The sequence below is a fragment of the Asparagus officinalis genome, chromosome 1 (assembly GCF_001876935.1).
Source record: "Asparagus officinalis chromosome 1, Aspof.V1, whole genome shotgun sequence".
NCBI lineage: Eukaryota > Viridiplantae > Streptophyta > Magnoliopsida > Asparagales > Asparagaceae > Asparagus > Asparagus officinalis.
Genome location: NC_033794.1, coordinates 70,409,902 through 70,433,353, shown reverse-complemented (window position 1 = coordinate 70,433,353; position 23,452 = coordinate 70,409,902). Strand labels below are relative to the sequence as shown.

General features: G+C 36.6%; 1 protein-coding gene across 2 annotated transcripts; it reads right to left on the bottom strand.

Annotated features, from left to right (window-relative positions):
- On the bottom strand, window positions 2,150–4,437 carry LOC109825867 (chromatin structure-remodeling complex protein SYD-like). Of its 2 annotated transcripts, XM_020392786.1 has the most exons (5): window positions 3,941–4,437; window positions 3,733–3,871; window positions 2,636–2,752; window positions 2,468–2,548; window positions 2,150–2,368 (listed from the first exon to the last, which is right to left on the bottom strand). In XM_020392786.1, exons 2-5 carry the CDS (start codon window positions 3,772–3,774, stop codon window positions 2,252–2,254), a joined length of 357 nt encoding a protein of 118 aa, XP_020248375.1. In that variant the 5' UTR covers window positions 3,775–3,871; window positions 3,941–4,437; the 3' UTR covers window positions 2,150–2,251. The 2 variants fall into 2 exon arrangements, with proteins under 2 accessions (XP_020248375.1, XP_020248368.1); XM_020392779.1 differs by lacking the exon at window positions 3,941–4,437 and having other exon boundaries at window positions 3,733–3,873.

Here is a 23,452-nt window from a genome sequence, read left to right as displayed (position 1 = left end):
GCGTTGAAAACCGACACTGTGAGGTGTAAACGTTATTCGGGTGAGCGTAGAAAACCCGGTTGTGATAGTGGATTTCTCCCCGGGAGTAGGGAGCGGAGACGTAGGACGGAAGGTCTGAACTCCGTGATCATATCTTGTGTTTGAATGTGCTTTGGCGTTTTTTTATACTTGTGTTTATATTTCTTGTCGCCCTTGTCATTAGCTCATTATTCATATGATCCACTATCTAGTTCATATTGTTTACCCCTTGTGTTAGTTTTATATCCTTGCATATACATATATCATATTGTATATCTCTTTGATAGGATATATCATCTTGTGTTAGTTTATATATCCTTACATATATATTTCATCATATAGGATATATCTCATTGTTTACATTCATCTTGTGTTAGTTTATATATCCTTACATATATATTTCATCATATAGGATATATCTCATTGTTTACATTGTTTATCCTAGCTCATATATCTTGTTGTATTTCACACTTGCTAGGATAACTTGTTAATTAATTTTAATTGGCATTTAATCGAATTAGATTAGCATAAGACCCTACTCTCTCTCTCTCTCTCTCTCTCTCTCTCTCTCTCTCTCTCTCTCTCTCTCTCTCTCTCTCTCTCTAGGGTCTAACACTACTATGCTTATACGAGCTATCGACGATTGGAGCTTCAGTGATATTTGGCCTCGTCAAATTCTATGTTCCGGCCAGATTCATTTTGTGATAACGATTAGAAGTCAGGGTCACTTTCCAAGAAAAACAACCACCCTTATAGTGGGTCTTCTACTGGAGGATTTTTCTAGGGGAATTGAAGATCGTTCTACCATCTAATTGATAGTGTGCTTGGCAAACATTTCCCAGATAAGTTGTTGAGACTTTCGAGGATTGCACCTATGTTAGTTCCTCTTGGCCAAAGCTAACCCTCCTTAGCTTGAATGATGCAACTTCTGACTTCATTTAGCTTGGATGATGTAACTCCGATATTATTCTTCAGGGTGAGTAGAATCAGACCCTTGATTAGAATTTAGCATGTCTTCTAAAAAAAGAAGAGGGGCTCCACGGTGGACACCAAACTGTTGACGCTCAATATCAAATAGTCCATTAATCTAGAAGATGATGGTCCACTACTAAATAATGAGGCATCCTAGACGAAAAATTCTGTGTAGGATACCCAGAATTCCGTCTAGAATGCATATCCTAGACGGAACTCCGTCTAGTATACGCGTCTAGTATGTTTCCGTCTAGGATGTAGTATTCTAGACGAAATTTTTGTCTAGAATACATCCTAGACGGATTATTCTAGACGGAATTCAAAACCGTCTAGAATACATCCTAGACGGATTATTCTAGACGGAATTCAAAACCGTCTAGAATACATCCTAGACGGATTATTCTAGACGGGATTATTCTAGACGGAATTCAAAACCGTCTAGAATACATCCTAGACGGATTATTCTAGACGGAATTTTCGTCTAGAATACAACAAATTCCGTCTAGAATACAACATCCTAGACGAAAAAAATTTCCGTCTATGATGGATATCCTAGACGAAAATTTCCGTCTAGGATACTCATCCTAGACGGAATTTCCGTCTAGGATGTTTTTAATTTTTTTTAATTTTTAAAAAAAACAAACATCCTAGACGGAATTTGAGCATCCTAGACAGAATTTTCGTCTAGGATGTTATGCTACAGTAGTTTTTTTTTTTTTGCAGAATCTATTTTGAGTGCATGTACACAATATTGAACAACAAATTATATTCATATCCAACGCAATCTAATTATATTCTAATGTCAAATCCAATTATATTCAAATAATACATTCATCAAAATAGTAGAAAGATACATAAATTATTTACAAACTTTTACGTAAATTATTTACAAGAGGTTCTGTATGCTCCATCGCACAACATTACGCACAATTCCTCCATCAACCCGATCTCTGCATTCAAACTTCTAAAAAATTTGCCCCACCTATAGGAATAAAAAGTCATAATAGTTTTACCCAAATCAACACTTTTAAGCGTCTCGAATCTCAACAGAACATTAACCAAGATAAATTTACATATGTTTGCCTTAAAAAATAAAGAAATGAAAATGACACCTGAAGAAAGTCGACTTTTGCTACAGCCTCAAAGAGCACAGAACTCAGCTGTAGGATCAAATAGAATAGCAAAAGTGGGAATATTAAATGCGCATTATGCACATTATCATGTTCATTTCCTACATTAACTAAATTATCATGTTCAAACTCTAAGATACCCGATGATCAGTTGCTTTGAGCTTGGGTAATAAATGGTCCAGCATTTCTAGCTTTCCACAGAGTCTCACAAGGGAAGGCAGATAATGTCTTGGTAACAGACCATCAACCTGAAGTGATGAACCATAAACATTGCAACACGAAAAGAAAATAAATATAATTAAAGATATAACACACAAAATTTTCTCAACTTGAACTTGTGAAATTACCATTTCAGCTTGAAGTTGACTGAGATACAGATGATTGCATATATTACGCAACTCCACCACTGTGTTGTGCATAGAACGACCCTAATATTGAATGTTGTAGAAAATCAATGTAATATAATGGCAGCAAGCACACAAAGATAGCATGTGAAGCAAACTACAGAAAATTACCTTTGTATTTCTAATTGACCCAAGATTCTCTTCCACCCTCTTCATTAGAAGTTTCTGATATGCAGAGGCTTCACATCTCACAAGCCTTTCAATTTTTTCAGGCAATTCATTTTCAACCTATCAAATAGATGAGAATCAAATGGCAGAGTTTCAGTTCAGTGTAACTGGGAAACACTGATATCTATGTATTTTTCAGTTAAGAAAATCCATATTGCAAAGTAGCTAGTTATTAACTCATTCTACTTATACCCATCAACTCATACGTGTAGATAAACAAAAGCATCCTTTAAAGTTGAAAAGGCAAATGGCAACATATGGAACTATCAAGCTCATAGTACTGTTAGGCATTCGAAAGTAGTTTATTTCTTGTGTTTAAATTGATTCATTATTGTTAGGCATTCGAAAGAAATTTGATAAATAAATAAGAAATTGCAGGAAAATAAGGATGACCTGAGGTATTTTTAGGCATTTACCGTCATCTCCAAACTGCCACCCATGGTATAGGCATTCCAATCTTCCATCAATCAGTTAACCTTCAGATAGTTTTGCTAATTTGTAGAAAATTTTAATATATTCAAGGGCTATGGTTTCAATTATAGCTATAACATGCTACAATGACTGTATTGGAAAAGCACATAAGAATTAGATGAATGAAATAAATTGAACGCTGAATAAAAAACAGCATCAATAACCAGTAATAACAGAACAAAACATATAAGATGTAAAATTAGCAAAGTTAATATCGATGCATGTTGTATTTAATTCTAGGTAAGATGCCCAAGAACTAAAACTACCAATCTTGGAGACACTAATCTTATTAAACGTTTAATTAAGGATCTAGACTGTTCGTTAAGCCGGAGTCATTCTGGGCTCCAAGCTTGGACATATCCGGTTCATTGCAGGAACAGTAAAAGAACCATTACGCATCCCATTAGCAACAGGCTTATAATTGACATATCCGGTTCATTGCAGGAACAGTAAAAGAACCATTACGCATCCCATTAGCAACAGGCTTATAATTAAGCTACTTCTACCCATAATTACAATAAAAACAATAAATTTCCAATAATAATCCGCAAATTCTCATCTGAACTCACCAGAATCCAGCTCCAGTGGGCGAACCCTCTCCAAATCCACATCACCGCCAAGCACCCCTCTCATACTCAACGCAACCGGATGATCCACCGGAAGAACCAGCTGCATCTTAATCTCAATACAATCATCCCTAACCCTTACCTCAGAAGGATGATCCACCGGAAGAACCAGCTGCATCTTAATCTCAATACAATCATCCCTAACCCTTACCTCAGAACCCGAACCAGGATCGATCAAAACCCTAGGAATCGGAACCCTAACCGAAACCCCTTTAGATTTCTCCGAATCGATCCAAGAGACAATGAGAAGCGATCGGGACATCTGTAGATCGGAATCGAGGCTGAGGCATTGGGTTGATGGATTGTCGAGCTTCAGGGAATGAAGCATGTGCCCTCGGCCTCAAACCAGAACACCAATGTCGTCATCCTTGACAACCATCCTCCGGAAATGGATCGCCTTCAGGCACAATGAGTCCGTGATCTCGGTGGCCCACGGGGCGGCATAGCCTCCCCAGTCCTCGGGAATGATGTTGTTAAACATTGAAGCCCTAGGCTTGCCCTTGAGCTTGAGCGACTCCAGGCGAGGGAACCGCTGGCGAAGGCGATCGGGGCTAGCCGAGTAGCAGAAGGCGATGGTGATGTGCTTGTGGGTGATGGTGTCGATCCGGTACCACTTCTTGCCGACGAGGGAGATGGCGTCATGGTCCCAGGGGCTCCAGGGCCACGTCCGAGATCTCGCCGGCGAAGCTTGTCGACCTGGTGAGGCCGCGGGGGTCCATAGCGGCGGCGATAGACCCGGTGACGGGAGAGAATATAGAAAGAAAGAAACCCTAGCTAGTACGATAGGGCTTTGAGGGGAGAGAATCCCACAGATCCGAGGGAGATCGCGAGGGGGAAGCAGCAGGAGGCTGTTATTGATTTCTAGGGTTTAAGGTAAAGGGGCTGGGGATATGGGGATTTTTGGTTGAAGGGAGGAGAGAGAGAACGAAGATTGGTGTTTATTTTGGGTTGGGAGAGCAGGGGATTTTCGATTTTGCGTGTTGATAAATACATCACTAAATTGAAATTCCGTCTAGGAATGTGTGGCTCATGTAAAAAAACTTTCAAAAAAACCAAAATCCCCCCCCCCACTCCACACACTGTGTGATAGCGCAGCTTATGGCGGACACACACACACCCGAACACACACCACTCGTTGTAGTGACATACTCGTCGTAGCTGAGTGCTGTGATAGCATTATCACACAAAATCGCAACGATCCCCCCCTGCTCTCCCAACCCAACTAATATAGACACACAATCTTCGTCTCTCTCTCTTTCTTCCTCCCTTCAAACCAAAATCCCCATTCCCAGCCTTAACCCTACCGCTATCAATAACGCCCTGACGCTGTCTTTCTGATGGTGGGAGTGGTGGGGGGGTGGCGAATCTTTGGCTGTTTTTATTTTTTTACATGAGCCAAAACATCCTAGACGGAAATTTTCATTTAGTATGTATTCTAGACGGAAATTTCCGTCTAGGATAACTGTTCATATTAAAAAAATTTAAAAATAAATTAACCGTCTAGGATAACATCAAGACGAAAATTTTAGGATAGCATCCTAGACGAAAATTTTCATCTAGAATATTTTTTCTAGACGGAATATTCAGACGAAAATTTTCCATCTAGTTTACTAGAAAACTAGACAGAAAATTTTCCGTCTAGAATATTCCGTCTAGGATAAACGATTTTCTACTAGTGGTCGCGGGTTGATGAAGGATGATGGGAGGGCCGACTCCCTTCTTCGACTTTATACCTGGTTCTCGAACGAGGGCTTGATGCCCACGCTGCACAAACAAGAAGAACCCGTGAGAGGGTGGGGACCGGTTCTCCTGTGGTTCCTTCGACGGTCAAGTTAGTGAAACTCGAGTGTGGACGGTCAAGAACCGATGTGGTTTTTAAGGTAGCAATGTGTGTGCCAAGAGGATCTATGTGAGATCCTCTGTCTGGACGAAGAACTGTGTGTTCTTGTTTTTGTGTCTTCTATGCTTTAGGGGGTTTTAGATTGCTCACCTCCCTCATTTTCCCTCCTCTCTCTCTCTCTCTCTCTCTCTCTCTCTCTCTCTCTCTCTCTCTCTCTCCCCCCCCTCTTTTTCCCCCCCCTCTCTCTCTCTCTCTCTCTCTCTCTCTCTCTCTCTCTCTCTCTCTCTCGGTGATGGCCAATAGCATTTATATATAGAGAGGATGATCCTTCGCAGACTGGTCATTTCGGCCATACAAATGGCGGTGACAAAGTGTGTGCTAGAAGGTGAGTCATCCTTCGCTTTACTGGTGTCGATTGGTGACTGGAGGGGAAGTCACTTTGTTATGAAAGAGGGTGTCTCCGCATTCTCCGGGAAGTGATTGATATCGTGGCAGAAGTTATGTGGGCATACTGAATCATCCCTCGCTTTTTAGGTATCGGCTAGCGACCGGAGGGAAAGTCACTTCGACATGGGAGAGGGTGTTTCCGTATTCTCCAGGAAGTGATTGAGCTGACAAGTCATAGAGACTTATCAGGCCAAAATTTAGATAAGGCTTGTCCGAGGTGGATGGAGATATCGACATATGCTTGGAGCTGGGGTTGATTTCTTAATTTACTTGGTAGCAGGGGATGTCCCTCCAGTTGCTTTTGAGAATTGTCCAGTGAGTGGTCGAGTGCCCTAACTAGGGTCGTCATTTATGATAGGGTCGATCGATACTGCCTTTCGCGTCGACTCAGGAATGTCGGCCTGTCCGATTGGTTGGAATATTGTCTCGTCTCAGCTAATAACCGTCTCTTAAGTCGATATAAAGATGTCGACTTGTATGGGAGGTTAGGATCTCTCGTGCCGACAAATATCTCTTTTGGTGATGACACCAGAGAATCGACTTAATAAGTTGGTGGGGGCTGAGTTCTCTGTGATCGTGCCTTGGGTTTATCCCTGATAAGGTACTAAGGTCATGTAATTAGCCATGATGGTCGAGTTGTATTGGAGAATTCGATCATTTGTCGTGCCTTGGGCTTATAATTCAACTAAGGAACCAAATGCCTAGAACTCTTGAGAGTTGACTAGGGCTCTCATTCTATCATTTTGCAAATATTCGTATCTTAGGTGAGTGAACACCATAACCACACGGGAGAAGATTAACTAACCAAACTCGAGCACAATCCAAACAAATACGACAAACCAATCTCAAACACAGAGATATATGTGGTTCGGCAATTTGCCTACGTCCACGGGGAGAGGATGGGGAGATTTCATTAAATCAAGTAGAGTACAAAGGGTTACAAATCTCTCAAACACTCAAACTAACCCAACCAAAAGATGTCTCAACTTGCTCACAAATTCTTCCTCTCAATATGTTAAGAACACTCTCTAATCTCTTCTTAGAAACCCTAGAAAATCGTGTTTCAATATATACCAAAACTCAATCCCAAAGCAAACAGGAAACAAAAGCCTAAGGCCCAGCTCGACACACGATCAACCATTGTGGTCGACCGAAACCAACGACAGAAACCCAGGAAACATTATAGGTTCTCACGGTCGACCGCCACAGTCGACCGCAACCAATCGACAATAACTAAAAATCCACTACATGGTTTGACGGTTGACCGCGACGATCGGCCGCACCAAGTCCAAAAACCACTTTAGTTTTTGTGCACGTTTTTGGTCGACCGCGCCTGCCTACTTTCCTGTCTTCTCTTCAGGCTTCATAAGTTTATAGGTTTGATAATCACATTTTATTACAGTTTTATACCTCATTATCTATTTTATATGAATAAATATATCACTAATAACTATTTTTATGTTTAATTGCAGGTTAATGAAGAATAAATCTCAAACTCCCATCTCTCAACAAAAACCCGTTGATTAAATGAAGAAATGAAGCCAATTGGAAAATCAATTTCCAAATTATCCAAAAGCCCAAGCTAAGAAGAAGAAGTAAAGCCCAAAAAAATGCCAAATCCCAAATCAAATAAATGAAGAAATCAAAGAATTTTCCAAGCCCAAAGCCCACAAGAAGAAACAAGTTCGCACAGCAACCAGAGAGAGCTGGCATCGATGCACGTATCGATGCCCGCATCGATACCCCTATCGATGCTGGTATCGATACGCTGAGTAGTTTGTTACGAATCAAAGGCTGAAAATTGATGTTTTTGGATAAGATTTCGATCCAATGGCTCTCATTCACTGATGTTTACTATAAATAGGGGTAGAGAGTGAGGGGTTAGGGGTGTAAAAAATTTTATAACTCCTTTTGGAGAGGATGGCTACTCTTAATTGAGAAGGCCTTCCAAAAATTATAACTTTAGTTGCAATTAATAAAAATAATTTTTCTCCTCTTTAAATTTGTTATTTCTCCTCTTTGTTGAATGATAAGGACGGAGATGAAGAGCAATTTGAAGGTTTGCATTTCTTTTATTTTTTATTTCTTTTTAGTAATTTCTTTATTATTGCTTATTAGTTAGATTTACATTTATGTTTGTAGTGTAGATTTATTTCCTTATCTTTTTTATTTCTTTTTGCACTTTAATTTGTAGAGTAGATTTATTTTTCTTGCATTTAATTTTTGTAATTTATTTTGTAGTTTAGAATTTTATTTTCTTTGTAATTAGATTTACTTATTGTTCATAGTTTAGATTTTTATTTTCTTTTTATTTTTGTAATTAATTCTTTTTCTTGTTTTTATTTCTTAAGATGTGAATTTAATTCTTGTAAGAATCTTAGAATTATATGAAACTAGTCTAATTTCCTTTATATTGTATGAATTATTCTCTTGTACTTAAAATGTTCATGTTTAGGATAATCAACTAGAGAACTAATCAGTAGAAGAAGAATTTGATAATCTATGCTTATCTTAAATGATTTGATAGGTTATGCTTATGAATTCAACAAAATCACACTTATTCTTTATTCCTAATTGTCACGCACAAAACATAAGAACCATTTCTAATAATTTCTTAAAATCACCTTCCTCGTGTGGGATCGATATTTTTATACTATAACTTGATCAATTGTGCACTTATAATTTTGGTACATAATTATGCCGCATCAAGTTTTTGGCGCCGTTGTCGGGGAGGGTGCTAAAATAGGATTTTATTATTTTGGTTCTTTAACTTGTGTGTTTTTCTTGTGAAGGAACCGCTTGGAGCTTGAAAATCTTGGATTGAAGATTAAGAAATTGGAGCATTGCTTTCGGGTAAGTCTTCTTTCTAGTTTTTAATTCCACCCTTTTTAGTTAGCTTCACAATTAGAGATAATTAGGATTTAAAAAAAATTATTTTTGTTGACCATAATAAAATCCACCTTTTACTTGGACATTAACTAACAAGATAATAAATTCAAACATGAGCCATCTTCTCACATTTGATTGTTGTTGACCATAATTAAAAAAAAGATTTTCTTTTTATCATCCTTTTTAGTCGCTTTTAATTTCTAAGGTTGCATTTCATATAGTGTAGGAATTCACCAAAGTGGTTGTAGCACTTGATTTGGCACACACTTAAAACATTCTTAAGGGCAAAACCCCAATCAAGATAAGGTAAGGGATTTCATCACCCTTTCCTTAGCCCACAAATCACTAATTCCTCACTTCACAAACCCAAGCCTTCTAAAACTCATTAGACGTTGGCCCCTAAGGATTCGAGCTCAATAAGGAATAAGAAATCCTTAAGTAAACGGTTTAAGTTTTCTCAGAATAGTTGGTGTCTAAGGCAAGGTTTAGGGGTTGCGTAAAGCGCTCCGCAAAGAAAGAGGTACTTAATTTATCTTTGATCAACCTCTAGTACTATCCTTACCTGGCTAACTACCTGGGTAAAACTTTGATCTTTTCACTGTAAGAGTTTTTGGTTAGGAGCTGGTCTAGTGGAGCTAGGCTAAACCCTAGAATTAGAGTTGATTGAAAAATGATTGCTTTGTTTTGTTTTAGTTAGGATTTTTCTTTTCCTTTATCTTCTCATAAAAAAAACTAATTTTCTTTCTTTCTTTCCTTAAAAAAAACTAATTTTCTTTCTTTCCTTTAAAATTTTTTTTTGTTTTGGTGTATTCAAATTTAGGTTCGGGATAATTCTCATCGTTTAATCCGTGTTGAACCAATCCAAGAAATGGCAAATCAACCAGTTCTTCAGGATATGTGTTAACCCACCAGAAATGCAATTCCATCTTGCATAAGACTCCCCGAAGTAAATGGAGCAAATTTTGAGCTTAGACCGCATTTCATAAACATGCTTCCCAAATTCCTAGGTAATGAAACAGAAGATGCATATATATTTATCTCGGAATTTGAGGAAGTATGTATTATGATTAAAATGAGAGAATTAACCGAAGATGCGATTAAGCTTAGATTTATTTCATTTGCTCTTAAGGATAAAGCTAAAAAATGATTGTACAGCTTACCGATAAATTCCATTTCAACTTGGGAGGAATTTTTCACCGTTTTTCTCAAGAAATTTTTCCCTATTCACAAAACGGTAAAGCTTAGGAACAACATTCAAAACTTCAAAATTATCCCGGGAGAGCCATTCTGGAAATATTTCGACCGATTCAAAGATCTTTTAATCCAATGTCCTCATCATGGTCTAGAAAAATGGCGATTGTGCCAAGTCATATATGAAGGATTGGACTATTCTTCTAAAACATCTTTAGAATCGATGTGTCAGGGAGATTTTATGAGGAAAAACGCAGATGAAGCTTGGGAATTTCTAGAGAGTTTATCCGAGAAAACAATGCAATGGGAACACTGTGATGACAGGGTTTCATCTGTTTCACAGTCTAAGTCTAGTGGTCTTTCCCTGGAGTCAAACATTGCTTCTAAAGCAAAGATGGCGACAATTCTGTGGAGGTTAGAAGCCTTAGAAGTTAAGGAACGAGCTCCAGCTCAAATCAATCATATTTCTGCCCCGTATGTCATAACTGTCAGTCTTCTACCCATATTTCAGAGGAATGCCCTCTCCTAGGAAACAACCATGCTTTAGAACAGATGAACGCTGCATTCCAGCGCCCTAGAAATGATCCATTTTCTCTAACCTACAATCCAAGTTGGAGAAATCATCACAACTTTGCCTGGAACCAAGGAAATTCTCATGGAAACCAAAACTTTATTCCCGCGTCGAACCAACAATTCCCTAGGGGAAACACTATCCCGTTCAATACACCGAATAATTTTTCTAACCCACCTTTTCCAAACCAACATCCTAATCCTCACCAGCCTACAAATCCTTCAAATTCAGATCATGACAAACGTTTGAGTGTCTTAGAAAAGGGCTTAGAAGCTATGATCAAAGCTTCTACACAAACTACCAACATGTTAACCCAATCATCCACCACTCTAAATTCCTTCATGCAAACAACCGACCAAGTGCTCAACTTGAACACTCAAGCCATAGCCCGGTTAGAAACCCAACTTGGACAACTAGCCACTGCCGTAAGTGAGAGAGAAAAAGGAAAATTTCCAAGTCAACCTGTTGCAAACCCTAAAGACACTGGATTAAGTGAGAGAGAAAAAGGAAAATTTCCAAGTCAACCTGTTGCAAACCCTAAAGACACTGGATCCAGTTCAAACCATCCAGCTCATGTGAATGCAGTTAAGTCAACCTGTTGCAAACCCTAAAGACACTGGATCCAGTTCAAACCATCCAGCTCATGTGAATGCAGTTCATACACCGCGATCAGGAAAACAAATAGACAACCAAGTTAGAATGCTACCGGATCAAACCACGTCTCCCATTCAAAACACTCCTTCCGATGAAGCAATTCCTTCCGATGACCAAAATGCTGAACTTGAGATTGAGCCTGATCTAGATAGGTATAGGCCCGTTGCCCCCTTTCCAGATAGACTCAAACCTAGGAAAAACTCCCCGTAGGTTGAGAAAATCCTAGAAACGTTTAAACAGGTCAAGATCAACATCCCTCTCCTAGATGCAATTGAACAAATTTCTTCTTATGCAAAGTTCTTGAAGGACTTATGCACTAAGAAAAGAACCACCAACGTCCCCAAGAAAGTCTTCTTAGCTGCCAACCTTAGTGAGATTTTTTCAAAACCCATGCCATTGAAATACAAGGACCCTGGTTGTCCCACAATTCCATACGTCATAGGTAACACTCACATTGATAAGGCACTTCTAGACTTGGGAGCCAGCGTCAACCTCCTTCCTTATTCGGTCTATCAACAGCTAGGTGTAGGAGAATTTAAACCTACAAGATGCACTCTACAGTTAGCTGATAGATCTGTAAAAATTCCCAAGGGAGAGGTAGAGGATGTTCTGATCAAAGTTGGAGAGTTCATTTTCCCTGTTGATTTTATTGTCTTGGAAACATAGCCCGTTTCTAATCTCAAAACTCAAAAGTCAAATCCCCGTTATTCTAGGAAGATCGTTCTTAGCCACCTCAAATACTTTGATACATTGTAGAACAGGTCAGATAAAACTATCTTTTGGGAATATAACTGTTGCCCTCAATATCTTCAACTTAGGGAGACAGCCTAGTGATCCATCTGATGAGTCCATGGAAGTGAATTTCATTCAAGGAATATCAAGTGAACAACAAGAGGGAGAGTGTGAGTCTGATATGAATACATCTGATTTAATGATTGAGGAAATTTCTGATGACGAACTAGAGGTAGAACCGCTGGTCAATCATATTTTTGCTATTAGCTGGCAACGAGAACCTTAGAGATAGAACCCCGAGTCCAGCTTCGTCCACCTGTGGAGAAACCCCCTAAGTTAGAGCTCAAACCTCTACCTGAAAATCTAGAGTATGCCTACTTAGGGGAGAACGAGTCTTTACCAGTTATCATTTTTTCTGACTTAACTACCAGTCAAAACGAAGCTCTCTTAGATGTTTTAAGAGAGAATAGGGAAGCCATTAGATGGACCAAGGCTGATATCAAAGGGATTAGTCCAACCATTGTTTAACACCGAATCCATTTGATAGATGATGCCAAACCTACTAGAGATGCTCAATGTAGGTTAAACCCAGTGATGAAAGAAGTCGTTAGGAAAGACATTCTGAAATGTCTCGATCATGGGATCATTTATCTCATTTCTGATAGTTCATGAGTGAGTCCGGTCCAAGTTGTTCCAAAGAAATCTGGGATCACCGTGATCCAAAATGAGACTAATGAGTTGATTCCCACTCGAATCCAAACTGTATGACGAGTTTGTATTGACTACCGAAAACTCAACTTAGCCACTCAGAAAGATCATTTCCCTCTTCCTTTCATTGACCAAATGTTAGAGCGTTTAGCAGGATACGAGTTCTATTGTTTCCTGAATGGATATTCAGGTTACAATCAAATCCCTATCGCTCCAGAAGATCAGGAGAAAACCACATTCACTTGCCCGTATGGAACATTCGCTTATCGACACATGCCTTTTGGATTATGCAACGCACCGGCCACATTCCAACGTTGCATGATCAGTATTTTTTCCGATATGGTAGAGCAATTTCTCAAAATTTTCATGGATGATTTTTCCATTTTTGGTGACACATTTTCCCAATGTTTGCATCATCTTAAACTGGTCCTAGAATGGTGTAGGGAGAAAAATCTGACTCTCAATTGGGAGAAATGTTATTTCATGGTCAAACAAGGCATTATCTTAGGACATGTAGTGTCCAATAGGGGAATCGAAGTGGACAAAGCTAAGGTAGATCTCATTTTCAATCTCCCTCCTCCCAAAACAGTCAAAGATGTCAGATCATTTCTTGGCCATGCTGGTTTTTACCGACGTTTCATCAAGGATTTCAGCAAAATTACTAGACCCTTGACCAATCTCTTAGCCAATGATACATCATTTGTCTTCTCTCCCGACTGCCTCAAAGCTTTTGAATATCTGAAAAAAGAGCTAATCACAGCTCCTATCATTCATGCACCGGACTGGACCTTACCCTTCGAACTGATGTGTAATGCATCTGATTCTGCGATTGGTGCTGTTTTAGGACAACGGTTTGATGGAAAATCGTATGTGATCTACTACGCTAGTAGGACTCTGAATGATACCCAGCAAAACTACTCTATCACAGAAAAAGAGTTTTTAGCTGTAGTCTTTGCCTTAGAAAAATTCAGGTCCTACCTCATCGGTTCCTTAACCAAAGTTTTCACAGATCATACCGCGCTAAAGTATCTTTTGACCAAAAAGGATGCTAAAACACGGCTCGTTAGATGGATTCTCCTTCTTCAAGAGTTTGACATCCAAATTCTTAACAGAAGGGGAACAGAGAACCCCGTAGCAGATCACCTCTCTCGACTCCCAAATGCACCAACATCAACCGTCCCAATCAATGAATATTTTCCAGATGAACAACTCCTAGAAATCCAATCTGTTCCCTGGTTCGCTGACATTGTGAACTACATGGTCATGAACCAGATCCCTTCTCATTGGTCCAAACAGGATAGATCTCGTTTTCTCTCCCAAGTAAAATACTTTTACTGAGATGATCCATATCTGTTCAAATACTGTCCTGATCAGATCTTTAGGAGGTGTGTTCCCACGGAAGAAACTAGGAGTGTTCTATCCTTTTGTCATGAGCAAGCCTTTGGGGGTCACTTTGGCCCGAGAAAAACAGCTAAAAAAGTTCTCCAATCTGGGTTGTATTGGCCCACTCTCTTCAACGATTCATTCGAGTTTTGCAAAATATGTGACCGCTGTCAGCTTTTAGGAAAGGTCACTAGAAGAAATATGATGCCCCTACAACCCAACTTATCCGTTGAACTTTTTGATCTGTGGGGTATCGATTTTATGGGACCATTTTCAAATTCCTTTGGAAATGTCTACATTCTAGTAGCCATTGAATACATGTCAAAATGGGTTGAGGCGGTAGCTTACAAAACTAATGATAACAAGGTCGTTATTAAGTTTTTGAAAGAGAACATTTTTCCTCGGTTTGGAGTACCCCGAGCGATCATCAGTGATAACGGTATACATTTCTGTAACCATTCTTTCGAGGTTTTGATGAGGAAATGTCACGCCCCGCTTCCCAAAATACCCGGGAATCGGAACATGAACAAGCCCGCGACGTATTAGATTAAGGAGAAGAAATAAAATAAATATTTCTCCTCAACCTAATACGCTAAGCGTCTGGAAATAATACAATGCAAAGGCACAGGTCCCCAATCACAATCAGCAAGAATATAATGAACAACACAGAATAAAATAATACATATCACAATGAATAACATCCGAGACATAATATTCGGGTCAAACGTGCCCTTATACAAAACTATCTGAACAAATGAGTGCTGAGGAGATACAAAAATACATCGATCAATGAAAAAGAAAGAACTACAAAAATAATCTAAGACCATCGAACAACTGGAGGGAATAACTAAACTTCGGCTTCTTCTTCTGCTTCATCTACAAGGCACTCCTGCTGAGAATCTTATGGCTCCTGTTGAACCTGTTCTTCTCCTAAGTCTGACGTACACCAGAGAAAACAGGTGTATGTCAGGTGCATGGCGCACGGCAAGACCCGACCCCACAAAGAAAATAGAACGAATGGAAATCCAATGCGAAAACGATACGATAACAGAAACAACAAAAGTACGTACAACTGAAATCCACAAATCAACATGAAAACATTACTAAATCATGATAACATAAAACATCCAGAATCGATCAGGTAACGGGATCATGTAGCTAGCGATCAGTCTAATCATCCAAGTACTAGGGACATACAATAGATGGAATTAAACCTAAAAACCTACCACATGAGACGTAGTACGTCGAACGAAATAATCCAAACAAGGAAACCCTCATGTATATACCATATGTCTCAAGTTGTAGATAATTAAATATTAACCCCGATCTATGTATGAAAAGAAATATTGGTCTACATCTAAACAAAACTAACAAAGTCCACCAGAAGCACGCAAGCATATTATTCTTGTTTTACATGTTATTTGAATTGGGGAAGAATATTTTGATGTATATAATCGGGTCCCCGTAAAGTCGTCCGGGCGCCGCCTTCAAGTCAAGTATTGGCCCTCTGGCCCATGTACATAACACTCACGATATCACGATAACAAGAAAGCGATGTGCCCGTTTATATACATGCTATATTCTCCGTCCAATCCCTCTTTATAACCTCATGTTATCAAATTAATTAAGCAATTGTACATGAAATATTGTGCACTAGCCACGGAGTTACCGTGGAACGACTTTTGTAAAACTATGAACATAACCGTGACCCACAACACGTCCGATCAAGAGTGCATCGTCTAGTCAATGCTATAATAATAATAATAATCAAGGAAACCTCATACCGGGATATCGATATCGAGGGAACTCGGGACTCCTCACATCGGGATATCGATGTCGAGCGAGTATAGCCATGCTTTGAAACACGCTTATAAATCATACTTTTAACAGGAGTCGTCTTCATGTACAGTCTCTCTATTGGGTAACAACTAGGTGATAGAACAACAAGCTTCTATACAACTATTCATGTCAAGCAATCCCACGCATATGATAATATATCACAGTCTAATCTAATTAATCAATTACTAATATATATAAGTATTGAAATAGCAAGTCACATAATAATTTACAATAAACTAATAATTAAAATAAAATAATCAAGGTTCGGGATCTTGCCTCGGGGTTCGTCGAATGATTCGACGCTGACGGCGCGGATCGGATCTGACGCGGTGGAGCGCGGTGACGAACTCGGTCGACGTCGGGCAGCGGCGAGCTCGAGTCGGGGCTGACTGTGACGTTCAGAGCAGCGGATCTGGTGGTGTGGCGCGATCGTCGGAGCGTCGGCCACAGATCTGTCGTGCATAATTTCCAGTTGGGCGGAGAGTCGCGGCTGCGGTTTGCTGGAGGAGCAGGGGCGACAGTACTGGGTAGTTGGCGGGCTGACCGGCGGGATCAGCGCGTCGCAGCATAGGAGCGGCGGATCTAGAGTTGAACAGCTCTGTCTAAGCTTGGTCGAGGAGGTATGTACGTGGTCGGAGAGTCAGAGGGTGACGACGACGCCCAGGGGAGCAGGGCGTGGTCTGACGAGGGCAAGCTGGCTGAGGCGGCTGGTATCTTGTGTGCGTGAGCGAGAGCAGTGCGAATACTGGCGAGAGGCACCGGAATGGTCGGGTGGCTGAACGAGGAGGAAGTGCGATAGGAGGCACGGGCGACGGAAACCTCCATGTGACGAACAAGGAAGAGGGGTGCATACCGTGGTTGGCGCGGTTTTAGGAATTTGGGGAAGAAAGATAGGAGAAGAGAAGATTATAATATATATATATATATTATGAGATAATGGGTATCCTTGTCCATTAAGAGGAATTTCCTCCTATCGATGCCCGTTAAATCACATATTGAGAAGCATTATGGATGATCCATTCCGTTAAAACTTGATCTACAATATTCTAAAATCCCAACACACCAAGTTTGGGGTGCATCCGTCGTCGTTTGACCCTCCATCGAGCCATGTAAAAGTTCTATTCATTCAAAACGCGTTAAAAATTGAATACGATGGTGAAGTCACTACGACGGTCACCCAAAACTTGTGTGGGGGTTTAAATATGTAAGATCAAGTTCAACGAGCGGATCATCCACCAATGTCGGCCAAATCATTGATTTTAAAGGCGTCATAGAAGGAATCCCTACTATGACAAGATACCCATTAATCTCTCATCTCCTCTCCTCTCTCTATATATATATATATAATAATAAAATATATATATAATATATATATATATATAGTAAATATATATATATATATATATATATATATATATAGAAAGAGAGGAAAATTAGGGTTTCTTTAAAAATTAATTAAAAATAACAATAATTACAAAATAAAATAAATAACTATGTGAAAATTATCTACGCATTAAAACGTACAAGTTGTAGTATTACAATCGATAATACACAACAGTAGAAATAATGCAAGAAATTGTACAATTAAACAAGAATAATTAATAAATAATATAATTACTTATATTTAAAATCCAATAATTATGGGATAATTATATACACAGTAAAACGTACTCGTTATACTAATACGACAGATAATATGTAACAATAGAAATAATACAGCAAATTATACAAATAATACATAATTAATAATACAACGTATTATATGAAAATATACGTAATAATAAAAAATAATGCAACGTGTTATTCAAAATGACATGTAATAATACCGATAACACAACAGATTAATTCCAGAAATTTCTACCACACAAAATTAATTTATAAATATTAATATCATTTAAATAAATATAAAACTTAGACTTTAAATCATAAAAAATTGTAGAATTTCAAGAAAAATACAAATACTCTTTTAAAAATCATAATTAAATATTTTAAAATACTAGAAAATTATTTTAACTAGTATTAAAATTCACGGTCCTTACAGAAAATATTCAATCACACACAAATTTTCAACTCCTTATCACCCCCAAACCAGTGGACAAGTAGAGGTCACAAACAGGCAGATCAAACAAATCTTAGAAAAAACAGTTAATCATAACAGAAAAGATTGGTCTGTAAAATTATGTGATGCTCTGTGGGCGTATAAAATAGCTTTTAAGGCCAATTTGGGGATATCACCTTACAGACTGGTATTCAGGAAAGCCTGTCATCTACCAATGGAGTTGAGACATCGAGCAATGTGGGCAATAAAACAGTTAGATTTTGACTCAGACTCAGCAGTCAAGAACAGGTTGCTCCAAATAAATGAGTTAGAAAAAATTAGAAATGATGCATACATAAACTCAAAAATTTATAAAGAGAAAACAAAGATTTTTCATGACAAATCGATTTTGCGAAAAAATTTATCTCCAGGACAGAAAGTTTTATTGTACAATTTAAAATTGCATCTTTTTCCTAGAAAATTAAGATTAAGATGGACAAGTCTATTTTTTGTCAAACAAGTTTTTTCACATGGAGCTGTCGAGATAGAAAATCCTAAAAATGGTAACATTTTTAAAATAAATGGTCAACGTCTAAAACCATTTTTAGAATTTTCTACGCTCGGAGAGGAAGAGGTGTTGGTTCTGCATGAACCTCATTATCTATAAAAAAACAAATTTTTTTGTTTCTTAAAAAAATTAAATAATAATAATAATAATAATAATAATAATAATAATAATAATAATAATTTTCCTTAAAAAAATTTGAATAAGTAACATAGGTCAAAAAAAATTACTTACAATTTTCCTTTGATTTCTTCATCCTCATACTAACAGTAATTACAGATCCTTATCATCATTGTCAATCGAACAACTATAAGTTCTTCAATTTTATCTGCTTTACTTTGTGCTTCAGCGAAATTGCATTGAGGACAATGCAAAATTTAGGTGTGGGGGTGAGAAGTACATATTTTCCTCTTTATTTTACCTTTTTAGTTGCTTTTTTCTTTCTTTTTGTTAAAAAAATTATAAAAATATTGTCACTTGCCAAATTAATAGAGTTAAGTAATAATTGATCAAATTGATAGATTTTAAATTTTCTAATTCTTAGTTAGTGACATATTCAAGTTTACTTTTTATGATAACTCCAAATAAAATTCTTAAGAAATGATTTTTCAACTAGTATACCTTTCTTAAGTCTTACATTAGATTTTTAATTAAAAATAATAAAATTTTTGCATGCTTAACTTAGAGTTGAAAATATTTTTTCAAGTTATCTTGATTTACACATTTTTTAAGACTATATATACTTACATATATATATATATAATATATATATATATAATATATATATAATAGTATATATAATATAATATATATATATATATATTTATTTATTTAAAAAAAAAAACTTATAAAGAAGAGTGCGACAAAAGGGCACCGAACCCGGAAAAAATAAAAACTCCTTAATTTCAATGTGATTCTATCTTATAATAGCCTAAAGTTGCTGAGGGCAATTAAGCAGCAAGGAGTATCTCTATAGCTTAATGATCGCAAGCCGAAATTGGGTGGGATTCATTGGCGCCCAAACTGCGTTAATGGTCACTTAGAAAGCCCGTGTAAACATAAAAATAATCGCCCAAGATATTAGAGAGTGAAATAATAATATATATATATATATTATAATATATTATATATATATATATATATAATATATATATATATTATATATATATATATATATATATATATATATAAATATATAATAATATTATATATACTATATATATATATATATATAAATATATAACTATATATATATATATATATATAACAACTAACCATGTTTTTATATATATTTGGTTTTGTATATATGGTCTTGAAAAAGCAATTTTGATACAAGAGACTTGAAAGTTATTTAAAACAAAAAGTTGGCATGTTCTTTTCAATAACTTTTTAATTAAATTTCTTTTTTTTTTAAGATTTACTTGGTTTTTGTATGGCTATAAATAAAAAAGATTTTCTAGGAAATTTACATTGGAGTTATATATAAAAATGTTTTCTTGATTATTAACTAGCTTCAATTAGAATGTCTAAATATATCAAGGAAAATTAGTTATTTACTCACTTATTTAACTTGACAAGTTGACCAAATTTTGTGGGTATATTCACTGCAAATCCTCACGAGACTACAACTCGTCCACTAGGGTAACCTAGGGGTTTAAAGGCTTGTTGTATGCGCTAAATACAACAGCGATTGCTGCGAAACTGAGTTATGATTTTCTTTTTATTTTCTTTGCTAGAGGACTAGCAAGAGTTTAGGTATGGGGGTATTTAATAATCATATTTTATTATAGTTTTATACCCTCATTATCTATTTTATATGAATAAATATACCACTAATAACTATTTTTATGTTTAATTGCAGGTTAATGAAGAATAAATCACAAACTCTCATCTCTCAACAAAAACCCGTTGATTAAATGAAGAAATGAAGTCAATTGGAAAATCAATTTCCAAATTATCCAAAAGCTCAAGCTAAGAAGAAGAAGTAAGGCCCAAAAAAATGCCAAATCCCAAATCAAATAAATGAAGAAATCAAAGAATTTTCCAAGCCCAAAGCCCACAAGAAGAAACAAGTTCGGACAGCAACCAGAGAAGAGCTGGCATCGATGCCAGCATCGATGGGGGCATCGATGCCAGCATCGATGGGGGCATCAATGCCCGTATCGATGCCCGCATCGATACCCCTATCGATGCTGGTATCGATGCCCGTATCGATGCCCGCATCGATACCCCTATCGATGCTGGTATCGATATGCTGAGCAGTTTGTTACAAATCAAATGCTGAAAATTAATGTTTTTGGATAAGATTTCGATCCAATAGCTCTCATTCACTGATGTTTACTATAAATAGGGGTAAAGGTAGAGATTGTTTCTTGGGGCTCAAGACAAATCCAATGGCTCATATTCATTGAAGATTACTATAAATAGGGGTAGAGAGTGAGGGGTTAGGGGTGTGAAAAATTTTGTAACTCCTTTTGGAGAGGAGGGCTACTCTTAATTGAGAAGGCCTTCCAAAAATTATAACTTTAGTTGCAATTAATAAAAATAATTTTTCTTCTCTTTAAATTTGTTATTTCTCCTCTTTGTTGAATGATAATGATGGAGATGAAGAGCAATTTGAATGTTTGCATTTCTTTTATTTTTTCTTTCTTTTTAGTAATTTCTTTATTATTGCTTATTAGTTAGATTTACATTCATGTTTGTAGTGTAGATTTATTTCCTTGTCTTTTTTATTTCTTTTTGCACTTTAATTTGTAGAGTAGATTTATTTTTCTTGCATTTAATTTCTGTAATTTATTTTGTAGTTTAGAATTTTATTTTCTTTTTAATTAGATTTACTTCTTGTTCATAGTTTAGATTTTTATTTTCTTATTATTTTTGTAATTAATTCTTTTTCTTGTTTTTATTTCTTACGATGTGAATTTAATTCTTGTAAGAATCTTAGAATTGTATGAAACTAGTCTAATTTTCTTTATATTGTATGAATTATTCTCTTGCACTTAAAATGTTCATGTTTAGGATAATCAACTAGAGAACTAATCGGTAGAAGAAGAATTTGATAATCTATGCTTATCTTAAATGATTTGATAGGTTATGCTTATGAATTCTAGGATTGTTATCATGTTGTTGTTCTTATCATGAATAGTAATTTTGACTTAGATGATAATTTGATAGGTTACACTTTCCTTAAATGGTTTGATAATCTATGCTTAATAAATCTAAGTTGAAATATGATAAAAAAAGAGAATAGTTTATATTTTATAATTAAAATTGGTTAGTGGATTATATTCTAGATTTCTTACCTCTTTTAAATCCTCCATCTTGACTTTCTTAAATTTTCTTTTCATTCTTGGTTTTATTTCTTGATTTTATTCATTATTCTCTCTTGCCTTGTGATTTTATTTATTCTTTGATTCTTCCTTCTCTCCTCTAAAATTCAATTTATTATCTTTTGCATATATTCACAACAATCTCTCATCACAATCACACTTATTCTTTATTCCTAATTATCACGCATAAAACATAAGAACCATTTCTAATAATCTCTTAAAATCACATTCCTCGTGGGATCGATATTTTTATACTATAACTTGATCAATTGTGCACTTGCAATTTTGGTACATAATTATGCCGCATCAAGGTTTCACCCCGAAAAACTTAAAAATGGATCTCATAAAAATTATATCTAGTGCTGGATTTTAATGATGAGAAGATTACAAATAAATCTTCTAGGTTTGATATAATTATGTTACATACCAAAGTTTTCAATAACTGATATGATTAATTATATATAACTCCTCAAGATTTTCTATAATTACATCCATAATCAAGTTTTTTAAATAATTTATTAAAGAATTATTTAATTTATAATAAAATAAGTTATTTCCTTCTTTGTAATCAAAATATCATTTTCATTAGTTTTCGATAAATTACTATGTGATGAATTTCATAAGAACATTTCATCATGCAACAACATTTTTTCTTGACATCATTTGGATTTTCTACTAATGAAAAGACTTGTTCATGTATGGCGAGTGTTTATACTTTTTGGACATGGGGATCGCCAATCATTTATTACAAGAGATTATAATATGAGCTTTACTACAGTGACCCAAAATATGGGACCAATAAGGGTGACAAGTAAGGTGTCACTCTCCTACTGGATAATGAGTTGGTCATCATTAATTATGACCAATTCATTGTCCAATATGAGGGGAAAACCTCAATTGTCCCTCCTATTGGTCTCATATTTTGGGTCCTTGAGAAATTTTTCTTATAATATATAAATGCACTTATTACTCTATATTACTGAAACTATTGGGACTAATCCTGTAGGAAGTCCCTAATCCTCCTACAGTTTATCTCTAAATTTATTTCCGTTATAAAAGTCGGACTAGTCCTGAGCAAGTCCCTATTCCTCGTACAGTTCTTCTCTAAATTTATTTTTATTATCGAAGTTAGAAAAAAGGAGTCAAAGATTTGGTCAGAATTATAGCAGAGATTTGGTCAGATCTTTTACTGTTTGATGGATTTTTATTCTGTCCTATTTCATTTAGGGGCTGTTTGGTTGGTTTCTTTTGCCCCTGATTCCTTTCCAAAACTGACAACTTGTTGTCCGTTTTGACAGCTTTCTTGTCAAAACGCCCTTTTTAGGGGCGTTTTGGCAAGAAAGTTGTCAAAACTGATAACAAGCTGTCAGTTTTGGCAGGGAATCAGGAGCAAAAGAAGCAAAACAAACAGCCCCTTAGGGAACTGCAAGAGTTTTACTCTTTCATTTTCATCTGTAAGCTCATAGTTCTTCCTCTT